We start from the raw sequence: 20,853 nt of genomic DNA, 5'->3' as shown, positions 1-20,853 counted from the left end.
CATTGATAAATTATGTTTGATCATTTAAAATTATATTATATTCATTTTGTTTCAATTTATATTTGTTAGCTCGATCAACGAAGAAGACCATTACATCAAGGCTATCCAGATCCATCTGGCGTAATCTTGGACGAATCTCATTCAGGCAAAACAATCAACGTACAAAGAGGTTTTGAAACATTACAAACTAATAAATCGAATCACAAGGAAGAGAGCGATGTAAATAGTGGCGATAGTTCGGACATCCAAAAATCACGACACTCCTCATCGTCCTCCACAAATGTCGTTAGTAGCGAAACCAGAAGGATACAACTTACTTCTAACGGAGAACAACCAGGTGTACTAACCACCACGTATACACAGAACAGTTCCGGTATGACGAGTAGTAGTAATAATAAACCCGACGGAATATCCGGTGTTAACAGGGCAATTATTTTTCACTCTGACTCCGATGGTTATAGCGGTAGTTCGACGAATATAGGAAGTGGATTACAAACGACCGTTCAAGGAAATAATTTCGACTCGAATTTATCCAACTTGGATGGATCACGTAATAGAAATTTAAATTACAGTAGAAATATTGAAAATCATTGGAGAGAATCTGGTAGAATTGCCTATGGAAATCAAGAAGGTTCCTTTTCTTCAACGGGTATTCCAGTGGTACATGTCGACGAAAGCGAATACGTAAGACAGTATAAGGAAAGTTTGAAACAACAAGAGCAAGAACGTCGTCAACAGGAACTGGAAACTTTAAGAATCGAGGAAGAGGCACGTTTGAGAAGGGTACAAGAACAGAGACGTTTAGAAGCGTTGGAAAGAATTGCGGAAGAAGAACGTTTGTTACGTGAGAGAAAACAACAGGAGTATGAACGTTTGCTCGCACAAAGACGACAGGAGGAAGAACGTAGAGAGGAGGAAGCACGATTGAAACAACAAAAAGAAAATGAAGAAGATTATGATTATGATGACGAGAAAGTTTACGACGATACTTTGGAAAATCATGATACAGAAAAACAATCGGGATTTATAACTGGTGATAGAGAGCATGTTGTTGGTAGCAGCGAAATAGAATTCCGTTTACGAAATATTAGTTCTAATCAAGAACTAGAGAAACTCCTTGGATCCTTGTCGAAAGAAGCGGCCGGTTATCAGTCATATAATAGACAAGGAAAACAATATGTTCAATTTATGGGACGATTTAGAACATCCTCCGACAGAAAGGAGTATATAGAATTTCAGGATGGTTCTATGTTTCCGCTGCAGGATCATAGAGGAGTACAAAGTTATGTTTCTATATCTACCGAGCCACAAGATAGCCGTTTCTTGAGAATAGAAGGTCAGCTTTTGATTGGACAGGATGGTAAAGGATATATAGTGTTGAAAGATGGTCGCAGATTTCCTTTACAAGGTTCTTACACTTATACAGAAGAACGTACTTATACTTTAAATGGTGGTCCAGGTATAAAATCTTATAGCAGATCCCGACAAGAAGAAGGATCAAATTCGGAGAAAGATTACGAGACAAGATACAGTTCGCATATTGACGAGCATAAACGAACGGAGGATAGACAAGTCGATACCAAAGTATATGGAAGAAATCATTTCGATCTAGTTGGTGAAACAGATCCAAATCATTTGAATTCAAGATTTAGACGAGAAAATGATGCATTGACTGTAACAGAGTTTCGAAAATTCGAGGAACACAATAGACATCGTCGAGAAATCGACAGTAGTTTTCTTCCTTTAGATGAAAATAATCCTACTATTGATCGTCAAAATCCTTGCAATACCACGAAATGTGTTACATTGCGTTGCGTTCTTGGACCTCTGAAGAAGGATCAAGAGATAACAATCGCTGCGAGATATCTCGTTAACATCAGGACCTTGAAGAAAGTTGCATTTAAGGAGAAAGTTAAGGTCTCAAGTCAATTAGTAGCACGCGTTACCAAGCAACCCTTCATCGGTACGCCGGTTGAGCAAGTAGTGAAAAGCCACGAAATTTATACGAACATCGAACCAACTGTTGCTCCGTCCTCTCCAGATGACATTCCACTTTGGATAGTAGTTTTGTCGGCTTGTGCCGGAGCGATAATCTTACTATTACTCATTTATTTACTTCATAAGGTAAGTCAAACTAATGGCAAAGAAGTTAAGAAATTAATCCTTATAATCATAAAATGAGTTATGATCTTTAATATATATTTTTTCTGTTAACAGTGTGGATTCTTCAAGAGAAATAGACCTTCCGATGCTCCGGAAAGACAACCCTTAAACAGGAATGGTCATTTCCAACAAGGTGACGAACACTTATAAAAAGGACTCCCACTCGTACTGAGTTATTAGACTTTTTTTGCTCTCTCCGATCGAATCTATTCATGTTTCGATCGTGTATTGGAAAACGGCGGAAGAAGTGCCTTAACATTCTTGATGTCCAGCTAAAAGGAGGAAAAAATGAATCTAGTGGATTTGATTGTCTCGCGAGAAATGAATACACTGTTTAGTACATCGAACGATAATAATGCGAGATTCGTTGTTGTTCATACAGCAATACTGCCACTTAATACTCCTTCCAGCTCCTGCAGCAGCTCGATCACGCAAGTTTCTAGTCAGGAGATCTTTTCTTTTTACGTGTAACTTACTTTGAAGCCATACCTCATGGGTCATCAGAAGCGAAAGAAATACAAAGTACTTTTCTTTTTTTTTTTCATTGTTCGATTTCCAACTGCCTCTATTTTTCTATTTCTATTGTAAAATAGTATTATACAAATATGATCAAGTTACAAAAAGAGCGAGGGAAAAAAAAAGAAATAAATATGAAGTATTTTAGACGATCGTCAAATTAACATTGAATGTTCTACGAAAGGATGAATTTGCTTTCTGACGGATCTTATTCGCTTCTGTGATCGACACCTATGGGGCTTCCTCGTTACATCTGGGAAGTAGGCTTGACAGTATGCAAATTTTTAATTATTTATTAAATGTATATGTATATATATATATATATATATATATATATATATATATATATATATTTATGTATGTATGTATGTATGTATACCACGTAACATATACTAGAGCGTCGGAACATATGAGGAGGACTGCAGCCATGTCCCAGATGTATGTGTGTATAATTTTGTAAATTATTAATTATGTTAATATACTTACGTACCCAGAATAATCTAACGCAACAGACTGCGTGCGTGTCTGATCGTGAGATAGATAATCAGCGACCGATAAAATACAGAAATTAACTTGTACATACAAAATTAAGACTTAACGTTAAAGAAATATATATATAATGATATTAATTTTAAATGCTTTTCTTCTTTATTCACTGATTGTACCAAATTAATTATCTAATTAAAAATCTTGTGTTACCTTATAAAAGAAAGTCTACAATATATAAAAAAAAAAAAAATATATATATATATATTAGAGATAGACTAATTAAATATATTATGCTAAAAGAAAATATTAGTTTGAACATGTAAACATGATTTAAAAGATTTGAGATGTGTATAAACAATGAAGTACACTAGGTCATTGTAATGATTTAATTGTAATGATCTAATGTGTAGATTTGATCATTTATTTTGTCAATATTTACTCTGTTCAATTATTCTAATCTGTAAACAAAAAACTTGAGAACAATGTCATATCAAACATTATGATTTAATTTTATTTAAGTTATAAAATTTATTTATTTATTTGTTTATAACATGTCATTAACGTTAAAACGGGACACAATATTGCAATAGATTTTGACTTTATTTTCAATATTTTCCATTGATAAAATGTATACAAAAATAATCTATAATGAGTACAATTGTTTTTATTTTTGTAAAATATATCACTATCTCCTGAATGTGTTTGTGTTTCGAAAGTTTCATATAAAAAGATAGAGTCATTAGCCGACGATGTTTCGATCGCCTGGAATAAATAAAGACGCCAAGATCGTTACGAGAACTAAAATTCATCGGAAGAAGTAAAGATTATAAAAAAATACATTAATCATTGTACCCTAAGATGATACAAAAGTATTATGTACATTTTCGGTACATTTGAAAGGAAATAATTACGATCGTGTAAATATTATTCTGTCACAGATATAGTATTATCTGATACTGATTTACTATTTCTGTATACACATTAAAAGTTCGTTTCGAATCAACAGGGATAACGATATTGTCGACATTAGTACAATGACAATTTAAAAGAAACGTCGAACATATGAATTAACGTGAACAAATTTCTGATCTTCGATATGCTAATATGGTATGGAACATTATATACAATTAACTATTGATTATTAACAATTTAGACACAGTCTTTTTGAATTCTAATCAACAGGAAATTTCATAATTTTTAATTATTTAAAGGATTTATAAAATGATCTTTTATAATCAATTTCGATGTAACAAGAATTCGTAACCTTATTGATAACGAATCATGATAAATGACAAATTCCTTTTATTGGTGCAAATTAAACAAAGATTTTTTCAATCTTAATCTTTGTTTAATAAAATTAAACAAAGACCTTTTTTCTTGCACCTATTTTTTTTTTTTTTAAACGAATATCAACTTTATATACCCGTAATTTTAATTTTATCATCTTTAAAAAATTGTTCATATTCGCTCGCATATTCGTTTCTGTAAAGTTAATTTTTTATATCGATGACAGATGGATAATCGATTTAGATGTGAAAAGAAAGGAAAGAAACCAAAGCAAAAAAAAAAAAAAGATAAAAAGAAGAATGACAAAATTGGGTTATCATTTAAATTTAAACTTTGTCAGGCGAATTAATTTTTGAACTATTTACTTGGCCTATTATACACTCAAATGCATTTATCACTTGGACCTCATTATCATTTTCTGATTCAATGTTCTCAGTTTCATAATTACACTCACTAACCTCATATCAGCTATCCGGTACCTAGAATGATGAAGAAGGTTTGGTTTAATTGTGAAGGTAATAAATTGTAAATATTATTACAAATAAGATACTAACTTTCCATTGTAATTGGGTCCCAACGGTATAAAGTTCTTTGAGGTTCTCTGCTAATTTGCCTGAACTTTCCAGTTCTTTGTACTTACGATATAACTCCAGAGCTGATCGAGCATCTTCCGTAGAATCATGAGTTTCAGATTGTATGGTTTTACCTAAGAAATGCCACGTTAGAAAGCGTAACGATACCATACGATGATGAGGTAGATGAAACAGCCATACTGTATCTACTATTTGCTCTGGAGGCACGACCAAATTAATTACCCTATTATAATAAAAAGGAAAAAAAAGTCGAAAGATAAATAGATTAGAATTTATAATTAATTATAATAAGATAATAAATATATTTAGATATATGTTATGACTAATATCGTCGTATTTACCTAAAATCATTCTTTAATCCATGACCAACAAATATAATACCATTATCCACTAAAAATCTTAATTTTTGATATGTCGATTTGAGCGTTGTAAGATGTTTACTACTGAAATTGGCATCTAAATCTCCAGGTTGGATTCCACTGAATTTCGTAAGATAATCAACCACTTGTTCTTGTGTGCTAATGTAATCATCTATAAACGGTGTACCTTCGAGTGGACCTTGTCTAAAAATGTTAAGTTATATAACTACAAAACATTTATACATAACATATATATCATTTTATTATTTAATTTAATTAATTATATACCCTCGTATACAAGTAATCCTCGCAACAGACATATGACTCGGTTTAATCGTAGACATTTTTCCATCGCTTCGAAGTTCTGATTCCTCTTGATTCAAAGTAACAAATTCAGCGTCGATTCCAACTAATTCTCCTAAAAGAAAAAAAAAAAAAATGTCTTGTCAATCATTCGAACATTAATTATTTTATTTATACGTACCTTTCTTGGGCATTTCATCCGATGAAAGAGGTGTAAACGTGATACCAGTTGTTCCTCCACTACGTGCAATGCATTTGTCTTCCCCGAAGACATCATATGTAAGTGGACTTACGAATGTCGATGGTTCAGGAGCTGGAATTACTGTATAATGAAGAACACATGGAACTTTCCAATCAAGATTAAACCAAACTGCCTCCTGTGGTGTAACTGGAGATATACTGTAATAAAAAATATGTTTCTGAAATATTTCTTTACATGTTAAGAGCAAATTTATTATTTATAATATTACTTACCAAAAGTCGTTAAAGATATACCATTGAGAAACCGCACTTCCTGTTGATCGTTTATGGTAACTCGGACCAACACGTAATAAGGCGACAAGGTTTCTTCTTTCTTCATTATTTTTATCATCCACATAACACACAACCGCACTAAGGCTATATTGAACTTTACTCGTCGAACTAGATATTTGTTCTTCAATATTTACTGTCCCTTTGTTTTCTATCTCTGCACTTCCACTTTCATTTTTATTTTGAATTATTTCTATAGTACTTGATGTCCTTTGTGTATTGTTATTACCTTGTCCATTTTCTAATAAATTAGGTGCAGTAGTATCGTCGATCTTTGGACAAGTAATTTTTTCAACCGACATTTCGCCGCTTTCACTTATAGAAATTTCTATATTATGAGGAATCCATGAATGAGAATAGTACAAATGACTCGGAGGCGTTGAAATAGACGAATTAGTTGTAGCTATGGGAGGTGTAACAGGTGATAATGTCGACGTTTCTATTTAAAATATGATTAAAATAAATTAGAATATATTTTCATGAAATTATAATAGATTTTATTAGACGTTATTAGATTTTTTATTCTACCTGAATCTCGGCCAATATGTCTAAATCTACAACCAAGTCTGGTACAATTACTACCGTATCTGCATGGTTTCACAGTAATTGGAACAGGACTGGATGAAGGGCTAGCTTCTTTACCGCTCAAAACCTTGCGGACAACGATGTCCATTTGATTTTGCCAAAAAGCTTTATCCTAAAATCATTTAATTCTTACATCAAATTCTATAATATAATAAAATCTATGGTTTATGTAATCTTGTTACTTTAATATAATGTTTTACCTGTTGTGTATCTAAGCCACAATTTAAGGCTAATATTTGAGGTAGCTTGGTCAATTGTCGTGATTGTAGAGTAGGCGTGAATTTCTGACATTCGTCGCACCATGCAGGTGTAATTTTTTCTGGTCTTAAACTTCGTCCAAGTATATTTGTAAATGGAACCTCTTCTGCTACAAGAAACAAAAATTTAGCTGTATATAATATATCATCTTAATGTATGAATTAAGATATTTACAGGATAACATCTTACATGGATTAACTATCTCAGGGTATACTAAATTACATAATAACATGATAGAATGTTTAGTAGCTTCTTGTCCACATTTCAGACAACGATGTATATGCATTTGTTCAGAACCAAATAGTCGACTGATTTCCGTTTCCTCCTCTCGTACTTCATTTTCCTCAGGAGATTTTTTATTACTCTGATCAACTTGTAATTTAAAATAATACAAATCATTAGAGTATAAATATATTATTTATTAAACTACAAACTTACTCATTTACATTTGTGCAAAAGGCATAAACGTGCATTTTTGTAACATTGCGATCTATTAAAAATAAATTATATAAAAAGCACTCGAACAAACAATGCAATGCATTGCTGAACATCTAGAGCAATGTTAAGATAAAATTGCGGGTCAGACATATTATTGAAATATGTTTAATTAAAAAGCTTCAGATGCAATATCCAAAAAATGCAAGAGTACAAAAAGATCCTAAAAATTCTATCAAGATGGAAACTATAAAATAATAAAAATTTTTGTGCCACTGTGGTAGTAGTACATCATAAAACAAAATATAGTAGAATACCGTATGTTTCCAGTTGCCTCTTGTCATCTTTCGGATATAGCCCTGCAGCCTTCGAACAAGCCTGTTTAAAATATTTAATAGAGTTTGAAGGAATATCATAAAATATGAGCAAAAGTCAGGTTAGAACTCTATAATAAATAATTTATTCATATTCAAATAAATTTTCTTTTTTTTTTTTTTTTTCTTTATTAATGAATTATAAATTTCTTAATAAGTGTCTTTCTCAATTATTCATTTGATATTGTATGCTAACACAAGTTCTAACATATCTTTTTTTTGTATTTTATGGCTATATATAAAATTCTATTGAATATTTTAAGCAGAATATAAAAAATGATTACATACAGGCTGAAAAATAAACACAAAAAGTGCCCAGTGCTAAGGATACACATGAATTGTGTTTACCTTTCGATGTTATCCACATATATTTACCATCCTCCTCTTGCTTTCTCCTTTTCTTCCTTTCTTTATCATGACTTTTATACCGGGAACCAAGATCCTGTAAAATGCTAGGAAAGTCTTGCTCATTATAGACAAACGGTGCACATTTAGGTCCCGACTTCAAACGTGCAGCTTCTTCTTCTTCTTGCTGGCGTTTTCTAGTTTCTAGAATTTCGTAGTGTATTTGATGAAGAATGAATCGATTCCAACTCTAAGACAAGATTTTAAAAAATTGTAAAAATCTTTTCATTACAATTAATTATAGATAAATATATATGTACAATATACATGTATATATATATATATATATATATATATATATATATATATATATATATATATATATATACACACACATATATATATTGATACTGATTAAATACCTGTATTAATCTGACTAAACTTGTTTTCCTTTTGGCCTCTGGATGTAAGTCACTTAAAATAAGGCCTAAAGCTGCTGCCTCTGGGACAGTTCTAAAAGCCCTGAGGAAGTTGGCTGCTTGACAAGGTAGTCCACGAGATGTATCCAACATGTGAAACAAGAATCCCAGTTCGCATGACAAGCAAAATTCTCTTTGGCATGAATGTGAAAGTAATGCAGTTCTTACAGGTTCACAATAATAAAGTAACTGTAATTATAATGACGTATGATTATATAATGGATATATATATATATATATATATATATATATATATATATATATATATATAACTTATAATAAAAATATTTGAAATTATTTTTCACACTTACCTGTAACATCGCATTACAATAACTATTTGGAAGTGTAGCTTCAAGACCACAAAAATTTGTCCGATTGTACTGATCAAAATCAAATTCATCATAACCGATTCGTGAATATTTCACCTCAATTTTACGGTAACGCTTTGGTATTGCCACAAAAGTTCCGTCGTCTGTTTTAGCTCGTGAATCTGCCGCGAAAAGTTTCGTGACTACACCACGTCGTTTTTCCAAATTGTAAGGTATCTGTAAAAGAGGTATTATTTATTTTTATTCTAATAATGAATATAAGGATAATTCTTTCTTTATAGTAAAAGTTGTATAATTTTGTTATAAGCTCTACATAAATTAATCAGAACTTTGTTAAAAAATAAATAATACCTATTCGGAATTCTTTGGGCGCGACTCAAGTAAGCAGCGCGATATTAATGCAAGGCTTATAAATATATTATTACAACTTTTTATTTCATTCAAATACAACTTCAATTATACATATATCAAGATAGCACAGTCTATGCATAAATGTAGTATTTATAATTAAGCGCAAAATATCAAAAAAATAAGCAGTGTGTGTAAACGCTTTGATTATAAACATAGTATTGTTATGCTAACTTGAAGACATAGAGGATTGTCATATTAATTGATGAAATTTAAGGGTTAATGTTATAATAAAGAAATACTATTCATCAATTTTTGTATGTTTTGAATTCATTTAACTCTATCTTTTATAATTTAGAATGTTTTTTGAGGACACGTAAGATTATAATCTAACTTTAGGATATATATCATGATCTACAGCTTCTAAAGTGCATATTGTAGCATGCTAGGGAATCTCTTTTGCATCCTCCATCTCCAAATTACTTAATCAAATTTCTTTTCTTTTTTTTTTTTTTCAATTTATAGAGTTTCTCCTAAAATACTTTTTTTCATTACATATAACCCTGCAATTTCATCAAAACCCTTGGTACGGTCTTGTCTTCACTGTTTCAGTTGCTTGATTTAGGACAAATTTACAATTATTATTAATTGGCACTATATTGAAATTATAATATAAGTAAAAATTTACTTATTATTTTGTGCTTTTAATTTTGTTTTTAATAGTAATTGAAAAAAAAAACCAATTTTGTTATTTAATAATTTCTTTTTACTGTGGTAATAGGCGTTTAATATTGTAGTTTATTACTTTTAATTATTAAATGTAATTAAACATATAATAATCTGCATTAACGAAATCAATTAAGTGTTCAGTATATTTTTTAATTATTCTGTAGTTCGTAAATTTATATAAATCTTTTTAAACCGAATAAAACATTATTTCAAAAATGAAATAGCAATTCCATATCATCATTTGGACAGTATGTTCTTAATGTATACAATACACCTCTTTATTTTATGCATTATCACACTAATTTACTAATTATCACACGAAATTACTAGAATATAATAGACTAGCTTATGAAAATATAATATCACGTTTTCTTAACAATATTACATTCTACAGTTATCACGAAATATTATCAGTCTTAATAATATATCTTTTTCTTTCTAAAAAATTAATATTTTAATTATATTGAGCTTCAATTTCTACATTGCAAATACAGCACAGAGATATTGCCCTTACATTGCTTTAAAATGGCAAGACTATACTGATATTGTTATTAAAGTAAAATCTTTAAGGCATTTGATAGTTACATAATTTCGCGATATTGTCCTTACAGCTAATTAAGTTAGCTGTATATAATGGATAGCAATACACGAAAAAAGTATCATTAGATTATATATTACTCTGATTATATTTATTCAGAATAATATTGCTTTCATATGAAGGACTTACGTTACCGTTTCAAAAATCAATCACGTAGTAAATATTGAAGTTCACTTAAAAGCATCAAAAAAATAATTCTGTTTGTATTATTATTTTATCCATGGCAGTAAATAATATATATATATATATATATATATATATATATATATATATACATATATATATGTACATATATATGTATAATCATATCAAACCTTATAAATGAGATAACATTTGTTAACTCCTGAATTCAATTCAGAATATAAATAAGAGATCTTTTAGAGGATGCAAAGAGAAAAATATATGTTTTAAGGAAGTTTAAAAAGAGACGGAGGAGAATATTGTAGAAATTTTGGAGAATATTGTTTCCTCACTTGATTGCGTCGAAAAGCCTGAGGATTTGGCGCATAACCTATTGTTCCTTGCATCTTGATTGTGCGTAGAATTTCAGGATCAATTGAAGGAGTTTTCCTGCAGATTAATAAGCAGTACGGATTGTTTATTAAATTAAATATTACATTGTCATCTAAAATCTTGACATTTTCATAATTTAAAATAGATTTAATAAAAACAAGCATTTTCTAGAAGCAATAACAATATGACTATACCTGTAAATCTTCTTTAACAATTCTTCTGGCCAATCACTTAATAATGGATGTTCAGTATACATCACAGGTATTGTACTGAATGGTGTAAGATCATCATCAAATGCAATAGGTTGAAGAGACTCAACAGGATCAGCAAATTCTGTAGGTCTGATCAAAGAAATGTTTTATTTATATTTTCATTATTTCAATTAATAAAATATATATATGTCATAATTACTAACCTAGAAAATGTATTAAACTGAGGTTCAGAAGTATTTGTGGACATTAAATGTATAGATCCTGCTGAATCTCCAAAACAAAGACATTGAGATGTAGATGATACGTCAAATGATAGTATCATCGCTCCATTAGTAGCAACCTATAAATTACATGCATGAACATGTGTAAGCTTTATATATAAAAATATATAAAATAATAATTTAAAGTAAATTATATAATCATTCACCTGATATAAACATGTCAAAGGTGGTTGTACATTGGCATAGATTGTATCAAGCAATTGCATTTGTCCTAAAGGAGAAACAACGGCAAGTCGGCTGGAATAGCTTGGGAGAAATTTTAATAGAAGGGGATATACCAGCGTTGTAACAGGACTTAAAGCTCGCATTTGTCTTAAGTCATACGCCATCAAAAATCGATCTACCGTTAGACCTTGACGACTATAGATATTACAAAATATAAATAAATTAAAAACACTTAAATAATCCCTTATAAAATTACAAATTTATCAATTAATGATTACTATTTTTACCTATTACTGAAACCACATGTAACAAGATAATTTCCCTGAACATCAAAATCGCTAAGGGAACCACTATGAGTATCAAAAGTATGTTCTATAGACAATGTATTTGGATCCCTGAGATCAATTCTTCCTGCTGGATTACCAGCACATATAAGTCTATTATGCTGCCTTAATATTGCACAACCGTTTTCTCCGACGTGAACCTAAAAATAAGAAGCATTTATAATTGTCAGTATAAACTTGATTTATAAATATATCAGAACATCTTACTAATCCAGTTTCCTTCCCTCTAGTAAGATTAAAATCAATTAATTTTTCTTGATGTCCTCCCATTAACATTCTAGTTGGAGAAATTTGAAGCATACATTGCATATCTACCATGTTTGATGATCTATAATTTTATAATCTTTATAACATAGAAGTATAAAGTTATCTTATATATAAATATATGTCTACATACGTATGTGTAAATATTGGTATGCCACGTCTTAATTGATATCGCAATATGCTTTGAGTAAGCACCAGAATGCCCTCATCTAAAGGATGGATTTGGCGTACCTCCTGTGTTGCATGTACTTGAAAGGATGTATATTTTTGTACACCAGATCCATAATAAGATGTTACGTGACCCTATAAAATATATAATCATATCAATAGAAAATAAATAGAGTTTAAAATATATTTGAAAACATTGTTATTGATTAACGTTAAGAAGTTATTTAAAATTTGAATACCCCTTGATTTCCCATCCACATAAGTTCTTCGATGGTATCGAAAGTGGCAGTAGAAACACCAAACCTATCTCCACCATCTGCGAGCAATGTTCGAGTTTCATGAAATTCAGCTCCTATAAACTCATCTCCAAATTGTTCCGAAGCAGGTACATACTCATCGCCAGGTAAAACATAATTAGAATCTCCCCCTAAAAAGTAAAACTAAAGGTCATAAACAAACTAAAAAAAAAAAAAAAAAAAAATAAAAGAAAAGAAAAGAAAGCAAAGAAAGAAATGTTGAATCTTTTCAATTTTACCGTACGGAAAATCTTATTGTACGTAATTTTACAAAGAAACAAAAAATATGAAATAAATACACTTCAAAGTCCATGTTTTACGCAACTTTATGCGTAAGCTATTAACCTAAATGAATACTACAAACGTGATATACACGGACGTGTCATTGATGACGTGAAAAACGATTGTAAAAAAAAAAAAGAAAAAAAAATTAAGAGTCGTACGTAGAGTCTACGAAAATAAAGTTATATTTGGCGGGATTGATAGGAACAAATGAACGATATCGTCACATGGAGCTAAAAATTTGGCGCCTTTTCTAAGCTTTCACATATCGAGCGATATATACGCATATATATATACATAGGTCATATAACGTATATAAGCTTCGCTGTCACGGGACAGTTTTCGCGCGGTTTTTTTTTCTTTTTTTTTTTTTTTTTCTTAACGTTTTCTCAATTAACCTTGGCACCGAATAAAAATAAAAAAGAATCGCAGATAGAATTTAAGATGTTAGAAAACTCACAAAGTAGTTCTTGCTCGTCTCCGCCACTACCGGCTGTCTCATCCGTTACGGACGGGTCGTAGTGACTTAAAACCGGATAGTCCATGATCTCTCTCTCCCCCCCTTACTCCACCTCTTTTTCTTTCTTTTTTCTCTTCAGGTCGATCGATTTAGGAACATTGAATCATCATCGAAGAGACTGGAAAATCTACGTCTCGACGATCGACGTCGGTCCACTCTCATAGCACACTTTTTATAGCACGCACGTACGCATGTAAATGGTACCCTTCCTTTAATCGCCTAAGCAACTGCGTGCAACAAGCGAAACTTTTTACCTCACTAATAAAAAATCTTATTTTTTGATTTTATAATCGAGGAACACGAAGTCTTGTCTTAAACGTTCTTCGCATTCTACCCTTCTTTTTTTTTCCCCTCTTATTTACCACGATGCACGATAATCCGAACGATAATCTTTTGCCGCGATACCTTTAATTCATGATTCCGCTTTTCTACGTTTCTTCTCTTCGTCTGACGACGGCAACGACAACGACGACGACGGACTCAACGACGGCGACGACGTGAAATGGCCTTGAAACCGGCGCCATCTGTCATCGCTGAAAAACGCACGTACGCGTTTTCTCTTACCGATGTGAAGTTACCGATAGAAGGGGCTTTTGAAATCTAACGCGCGAAAATAGTTCTCACTAACAAATTCATGACTTTTTTTTTTTTTTATATTTACTTTTGTACACCTTTCTATATTATCTCAAGATAACACAATATACGTTGTTTAACTTCTTTTTATCGTATGTGCTCTTAATCCCGTATATCGGAACGGAAGGGGGGATTAAGATAAGATTATTGACTTATTATTATCCGATATATTGGAAATTTTTTTTTCCTTTTTACACTATTAAGATCAGTCTTTGATATACTTAAAGACTGAAAATAAAATATCAGAAAAATCAGTGAAGCGTACGGCGTAAACAAAAATTTTCATAGAACACTTATGTTCATGTGTGTATGTATATATATAATATATATAATATATATATATATATATATATATATATATATATTTCGTAAACTATAATTAACATTTTATATATCACATGAAGAACAACGAAGATCACAGGATTAGACGGTCCAAGTATCTCCTAACGGAGGGATATAACGATTGTTCTTTCTCTTTCTTTTTCTTATTATTACCAAAATATTTCCTAATTCGTTAGTTCTCGAAAATATATCTTTTTTTTTTTTATATCTCACTGCTCCCTCTTACACATATATATTTATATCCTTTCGTCAAGTAAGATTACATTATTTCAAATTGAATTGTAAACAATTCGTTTCTTGGCATTAAACTTCATCGAAATGTTTTAGCAATATACGTAGTTTATCTGCTAAAAATGTAACGCCATAATTAACTATGAAATAGAATGAAAGGAAAAGGGAATATAAAGTGTTTTCTTTTTAACATAGACACAATAATAAATTATCTTACGCAATCAATAGATTAAAATAATTAAAAATTTCATTCGGAGTAAGTATGGACGTAAATAAGTAATTCCTTTTATACGTATATTATACATAGTTTCAGATGCGAACGGCAGTCAGATTCTTCCCAATGATACGTTTCTCGTAAAAGTTCGTCTCCATGGATGGGCCTTAATAATGTTCAAAACGTATAAATATATATATATATATATATATATATATATATATATATATATATATATACATATATATATTGTATATACATATATATATTTATGTATACAGTTTGGATTTGATAAACGGTCCTGGATATGATCGTTGTGCGTCGTGCATAAAAGACCTGTTAAAGTATCGGAAATTAAAATAAATCGAAAAGATAAGCTCCGTTAGGATGGAATCAGGCATCAACTTTTAAAACGATGACTCTTTGCAAGAACGTTCATCAATCGATATACGTCGAGATAAGATGGACATGGATTCCGTAGCTCCTTTGAATGCACTTTACCTTAATGGCGACGGATCAAACGTGTACGATGATGAAGAGCGGTGATAAGTACTCCGATTTCTTCCTCGGACTCGGCCGATTGACGTCGTGACATTCGTATATTTGGCGTGCCAGTGGCCGATGGAACCGATCGTTTATTGTTAGCCTGTTGCGTTGGAAAGGAAGAACGTCGAATAAGCGGGGCCGGTCGCTCACCTATAAAACGAATCGGTAATCGCATTTTATTTTACAGTTAACTAAAAGGATTTTAATTATTTAAATGAATATTTTCATACCCAAGAGACGCAAAGAAGATCGATGCATTCCTAATAATTCGAACGATCTTTGACTCTTCATTGGTTCTCTTGGAAAGAAGCGCCTTTGAATCGGAAGATCAATGGTGGAGCTTTTTCTTGATACGACGTTACCTCTCGACGAAGTATCCTTATTCTTTTGTTAAAGATATGCGACCTTTTAGACGTTTACTCTGATTTTAACATCGAGGAAGAAAGAAGATAAAGTTTTTTTTCAACATTGTGAGACGAGCTAGATTTTAATGATTATTAAAAGTAATATGTTATATATGTTTAAAAGTAGATAGAGAAGAAGATGATGAAGATTGATAAAGAGAAAGATAATACCTTGTCTTTAGAGAATCTAATCCGAAGTACTTCGACCAAAGCTGCGATCGCTGAAACGAGAAGCATCGTCACGAGTATATGTCCTGCAACTGGAATGAATTTCATTCGACGAGATCTATTTTGAAATTAATTATTTTATTATATTTTTATTCATATTCTCACCGACGATTTCCTTCGATTCCTGTAACTCTTCTTCTTCACTGTTCTCCACCTGTTCTTTCTCCACAATCTTATCTTCCTTCTCCTTCTCCTCCACTTTCTTATTCACCTTTAATAACACCTCGTTGATCGGCTCAAACGAATCGTTCGTCGTTTCCTCTTCCTTTTTCGTTAGAACTTTTACGTACGTACAATTCTGATCGTAATCGCTGTAAAAGATCGATCTTATCTGATTCTCGTAACGATGTCTTCTGCACCGTTTCAATTTTCGATAATCGATCAATGATTCGAATATCTCCTTGTTCTTCGCCTCAGCCGACAATATACCGGTATCGTTTTCACTCTCGTTTTGATGATTTTGAGCATCGTAATTCGTATTCAAGAGTAATTTTAACGGTAGAGACAATAAAATACCGAATATCGTGAGAATCAAAAGGATACTAACGTTGATGCCCAACGATAAACGTTTCTCCGTCATCCTGACGAAACGTTAAAAATTTATCTTCGACGGATATATCGTTCCACCATTAATAAACAATTCCATTTTACATTATTCAAAACGGTACAATATGCGACATAATTTGCACCATTTCATAATTATATCCGTTTGCGTTTGATCACTCGAGGTTAATGAATTTGTCAACGATCATTTCTCTTCGAATTTTTTTTTCATTTTTTGATCACATTGTCGATCGTTCGTAAATACACAACAAAGAGAGAGAGAGAGAGAGAGAGAGAGAGAGAGAGAGAGAGAGAGAGAGAGAAAGAGAAAGAGAAAGCGAGAAAGAAAAACAGAAAGAGAAAGAGGGAGAGAGAGAGAGAAAGAAAGAGTAAGAATAACACTGGACTATACTTTTTAATCGTTATCGGTCAAATGTACGACGGCTCAATGGATTTCTACCTCAACCATCTCTCCTTCTTTCCTTATTGAGACGCAACTGTTGCGCATTATGTTGTCGCTGCAGTTAGAAGCGGACCTGGATGTCGGCTGATATTGATTTCCAGGTAGGCTGAGCTACTAGAGCGCAAGTCCTCGACAACGAAGGGGGGAGAAACATACTATGTACCTAAGTACGCAACTCCTGTAAACCGTTTTGTGCTTATGCACGACAAAAGGTTGCATCTACACGGTGCAATGAACACGTTCAAGGACGATGAAGAACGAGATCATCTCTATGATCGCCTCTTGAAAGATAGAAAAAGAGGGAGAGAGAGAGAGAGAGAGAGAGAGAGAGAGAGAGAGAGAGACAGAAAGAAAGAAAAAGAGAGAGAAAGAGAGAAACTCCTAGATATTACTATCTAAAACTTATAATTGGTTTCACTTTAAACACTAAGATTTAGATTTAATCGAATTGTACAAGCAATAGGAGATAAAAAGAAAGAAGAAAAGAAAAGAAGAAATAATCGATTAGATAAAACAGATAGCGATATTATCGACTACGATGATATCGCATTCAGCAAAATCATAAGTTGGACTTTAAGGAGATGGCAAGTAAGGATGTTTCGAGATCCGAGTTAAGTCGTCGGCTCTCTTATCGTCAGATTTCTTATTCAGACGTACGGTAAGAAGGTGGAACAACGCTTTCGCGAACGATCTCCCGCGTGGCCGCGTGCATATATAAATAATATTAGACAATATCAAATGAAAGTTCGCATCTTTTCGCTGGTCAACAATGGACCGTAATACAGCAACAAAGGAAACGCCCGCGATGGTGGCAGCGGTACGCCTCGGCGGCATTTATAAAAGTAATAAAACGGTCCAACGACGACTCTTGGGAGTAGTAGCGGCCGTCGAAAGATAGAAGGAGAGGGGTAGGGGGAGATGGGGAGATGGGGAGATGGGGAGAGGGGAGAGGAGAGAGAAAAGAAGAGGACGAGAGGGGGGAGGGAAGGGACAGGAAAAGAGAGCAAAAGGGAGAGATGAAACACAGGAGAACAGCGACCCGACCCGACCGACCGGTAGCTCAGCCAGCACACGTATATCTTGCTCTGCTACACCGCACTCTGATTCTTCGAGGTTCTCATTGATGGTTTTACCTCATTGTTATATCGTTCTTCTAACGGAAAAAAACAAAAAAAAAACAAAAAAAAACAAACAAAACAAAAAAAATATTTTTATACCCTGAGTCGCAAAGTACATTGGTCATCGAGTTAGTGGAAGCGGTAAACGGGGATAAAAGATAAGAGGATAACGTCCAATTAAAGGAACCTGTCAGGGAATATCGCATTTTTATCATGGTCACATCCATTAACGGGCTTACGAGAGGCTAGGGTGATCGTTGAAGGATCATGGAAGTTATCTGAAAGAGCGTTCGTTCTCGTTTCGTCGTTTTCCCTTCTTATAGCAGGAGAGGTAATATCGGTAATACTCGGTGGGAGAAAAAGAAGTAGGGAGGGAGAGAGGGAGGGAGAGATAGAGAAAAAGAAAGAAAGAGAAAGAGAGAGAGAGAGAGTTATAGTCGAGATGCGGGTACCACTGACGATGTCGTGTCTCTTCTCACGGTATGCTTCAAATAAAAGTTTAAGAAAAAGCAGAAGAAGAAGAAGAAGAAGAAGAAGAAGAAGAAACAGAAGAAGAAGAAGGAGAAGAAGAAGAAGAGGTAGGTTGAGAGCCAGGGTATGTAGAGCAGATGCTGTGGCCATGGCAGTGGTAGCGGGGTGCGTGATTTTTCACCGCCGACAGCTCCTCCTTCGAGAACCCGCGCATTCCACCTCCCTTCTCTTTCGCCTCTGGCTCAGCTTCTTCTTCTTTTTCTTCTTCTTCTTCTTCTTCGGCCCCTTCATCCTTCACTCTTCGTTCCCATCCACATAAGTGTCTCTCTCTCTCTCTCTCTCTCTTCTCTCTTAGTAGCGAACGTTGGCCAACGTATGCCTTGGACACGCCACTGGACACCAGTTGCACGATCTTAGATTTGCTGATCTCGCATATCTCGGGTTCACGTATGAATACGCACATACACACGTATCTCAGCGAACGCATACATGTGCATGTAACGACGAGAGCGACGCGCCACGCGAAGAGCCGCGCCCGCGACGCATCCTCGTCTTCTTCTTCTTCTTCTTCTTCTTCATCTTATTCATCTTCTTCTCCTTCTTCTTCTTCTTCTTCTTCTTCTTCTTCTTCTTCTCCATCGTGTCATCGTCTTTTTCTCTTCTTCGTTTATACGCAAATACGTGTAAGTACCTGGCGCGTGTTCTCGACTTCTATCCTTCTTCGATGCTTCGCCGAAGAATCCTGCGTACGCGATTATTTTGGATGCCTCGTAATCTTATCGTTTTCTTTTTTTTTTTTTTCTTTTTTCTTTTTCTTTTATAAGTACATCTCCTCCTTAGTTGATTGATGAATGATCGCAAGCCAAATAAATTTCATAATTTATCGTAGCTACCAATAGAGTAATTTACTATAGGGTAAGACATATCGATAATGTCCACGAATAGTTGAAGATGTTTTACGAGAATTTATTATGATTTTATAATCACCCAAGCGTGAAGCGATAAAAGATACTAGACAGACGGGAGGATCGATCTATTAAATTTCTTCAAGGGAAATCAAACGATGCAAATATCTATCCATGGCGAATCGCGTATAACGTATGAAACGCATTTAAGTGCCCCTTATTCAGTGCATCCATCGTTGCTGGTTTGTCGAGAAAGACGACTATCCATTGAAATGTAAGACTTAGTTATCCTACAAATAGTTGCATACCTAAGATAAAACGTTAGGAGCAAAGAATCAAATGAATGTTCGTACTCAGAAAGCATTTGGTAAAATACGAGCATTTTATATTTTATTATTATTACCATTACTCTTGCGTTATACTATTGCGTATTACTACTCTTAGAAAAAAAAAAAAAGAAAAAGAAAACATTACTTTTCGTATTACTTACCATGTTCAAGATTGCACTTATGAAAGAGTAAAGAGGATCTTGGATTGTGGAATGCAGAGATCGTTTAGATCCCCATTGATCAAAGTGATATTTTCGCCCGTAATGTTTTTTGAAAGCCCAGCCAAGAAGCTAAGAGAGTCGCGAAGAGTCACGCCTGAGGTAAAATTCGCGAGGTATCGCAATTACGCAAATTGCTCCCCCGTTCTCGCCAACCTCCGGGCTTTTACCGTCCTCGGAAGTGCATCGAAGACGGAGAATCCATGTGCAGTCTTGTATCTACCTCTTCGCTTAAAATTAATGCGATTTAAAAACATTAACCAATTTCGAACAAAAGAATATCATTGAAATATTTTCGATAAGACTAAATAAAATGCGTATCTAGAAAAGAAAAAAAAAAATGAAAAGAAAGAGCAATAAAATCCTGACTTATATCATGAAACTAATCGTCATGATTAATCAACTAATATATTTATATTTATAATATATATATTTGAATTAT

At 33.0% G+C, this 20,853-nt stretch overlaps 3 protein-coding genes across 7 annotated transcripts in view; 1 reads left to right on the top strand and 2 right to left on the bottom strand.

Moving 5' to 3' along the window:
- Positions 1 to 3,315, top strand: part of LOC124427087 (integrin alpha-PS2) — a 50,848-nt gene extending 47,533 nt beyond the window's left edge. For both annotated transcript variants that reach the window (XM_046969557.1, XM_046969556.1), the window contains 2 exons: positions 70 to 2,124; positions 2,218 to 3,315. In XM_046969557.1, the coding sequence (XP_046825513.1) occupies positions 70 to 2,124; positions 2,218 to 2,313 (2,151 nt within the window). In that variant the 3' untranslated portion in view covers positions 2,314 to 3,315. The remainder of the gene's footprint in view (positions 1 to 69; positions 2,125 to 2,217) is intronic.
- A 434-nt stretch (positions 3,316 to 3,749) lies between these two features.
- On the bottom strand, positions 3,750 to 14,251 carry LOC124427089 (PAN2-PAN3 deadenylation complex catalytic subunit PAN2). Of its 3 annotated transcripts, XM_046969560.1 has the most exons (21): positions 13,707 to 14,251; positions 12,908 to 13,095; positions 12,634 to 12,803; positions 12,444 to 12,564; positions 12,180 to 12,376; positions 11,874 to 12,087; positions 11,650 to 11,786; positions 11,429 to 11,575; positions 11,195 to 11,291; positions 9,029 to 9,262; positions 8,661 to 8,906; positions 8,242 to 8,488; positions 7,274 to 7,456; positions 7,027 to 7,193; positions 6,770 to 6,938; positions 6,185 to 6,680; positions 5,892 to 6,109; positions 5,696 to 5,825; positions 5,390 to 5,611; positions 5,010 to 5,271; positions 3,750 to 4,934 (listed from the first exon to the last, which is right to left on the bottom strand). In XM_046969560.1, exons 1-21 carry the CDS (start codon positions 13,789 to 13,791, stop codon positions 4,920 to 4,922), a joined length of 3,945 nt encoding a protein of 1,314 aa, XP_046825516.1. In that variant the 5' UTR covers positions 13,792 to 14,251; the 3' UTR covers positions 3,750 to 4,919. The 3 variants fall into 3 exon arrangements, with proteins under 3 accessions (XP_046825516.1, XP_046825514.1, XP_046825515.1); XM_046969558.1 differs by having other exon boundaries at positions 3,750 to 5,271; XM_046969559.1 differs by having other exon boundaries at positions 3,750 to 5,271; positions 8,269 to 8,488.
- Positions 14,252 to 14,397: 146 nt separating this feature from the next.
- Positions 14,398 to 17,425, bottom strand: LOC124427090. Of its 2 annotated transcripts, none has more exons than XM_046969562.1 (5): positions 16,470 to 17,425; positions 16,308 to 16,396; positions 15,963 to 16,116; positions 15,688 to 15,882; positions 14,398 to 15,352 (listed from the first exon to the last, which is right to left on the bottom strand). In XM_046969562.1, exons 1-4 carry the CDS (start codon positions 16,942 to 16,944, stop codon positions 15,689 to 15,691), a joined length of 912 nt encoding a protein of 303 aa, XP_046825518.1. In that variant the 5' UTR covers positions 16,945 to 17,425; the 3' UTR covers positions 14,398 to 15,352; position 15,688. The 2 variants fall into 2 exon arrangements, with proteins under 2 accessions (XP_046825518.1, XP_046825519.1); XM_046969563.1 differs by lacking the exon at positions 14,398 to 15,352 and adding an exon at positions 15,364 to 15,522 and having other exon boundaries at positions 16,470 to 17,424.
- Positions 17,426 to 20,853: the final 3,428 nt, after the last annotated feature.

This window comes from Vespa crabro, chromosome 9, assembly GCF_910589235.1.
Source record: "Vespa crabro chromosome 9, iyVesCrab1.2, whole genome shotgun sequence".
Lineage (NCBI taxonomy): Eukaryota > Metazoa > Arthropoda > Insecta > Hymenoptera > Vespidae > Vespa > Vespa crabro.
The sequence above is the reverse complement of the archived record's forward strand: the minus strand, read 5'-3'. Positions and strand labels throughout refer to the sequence as shown.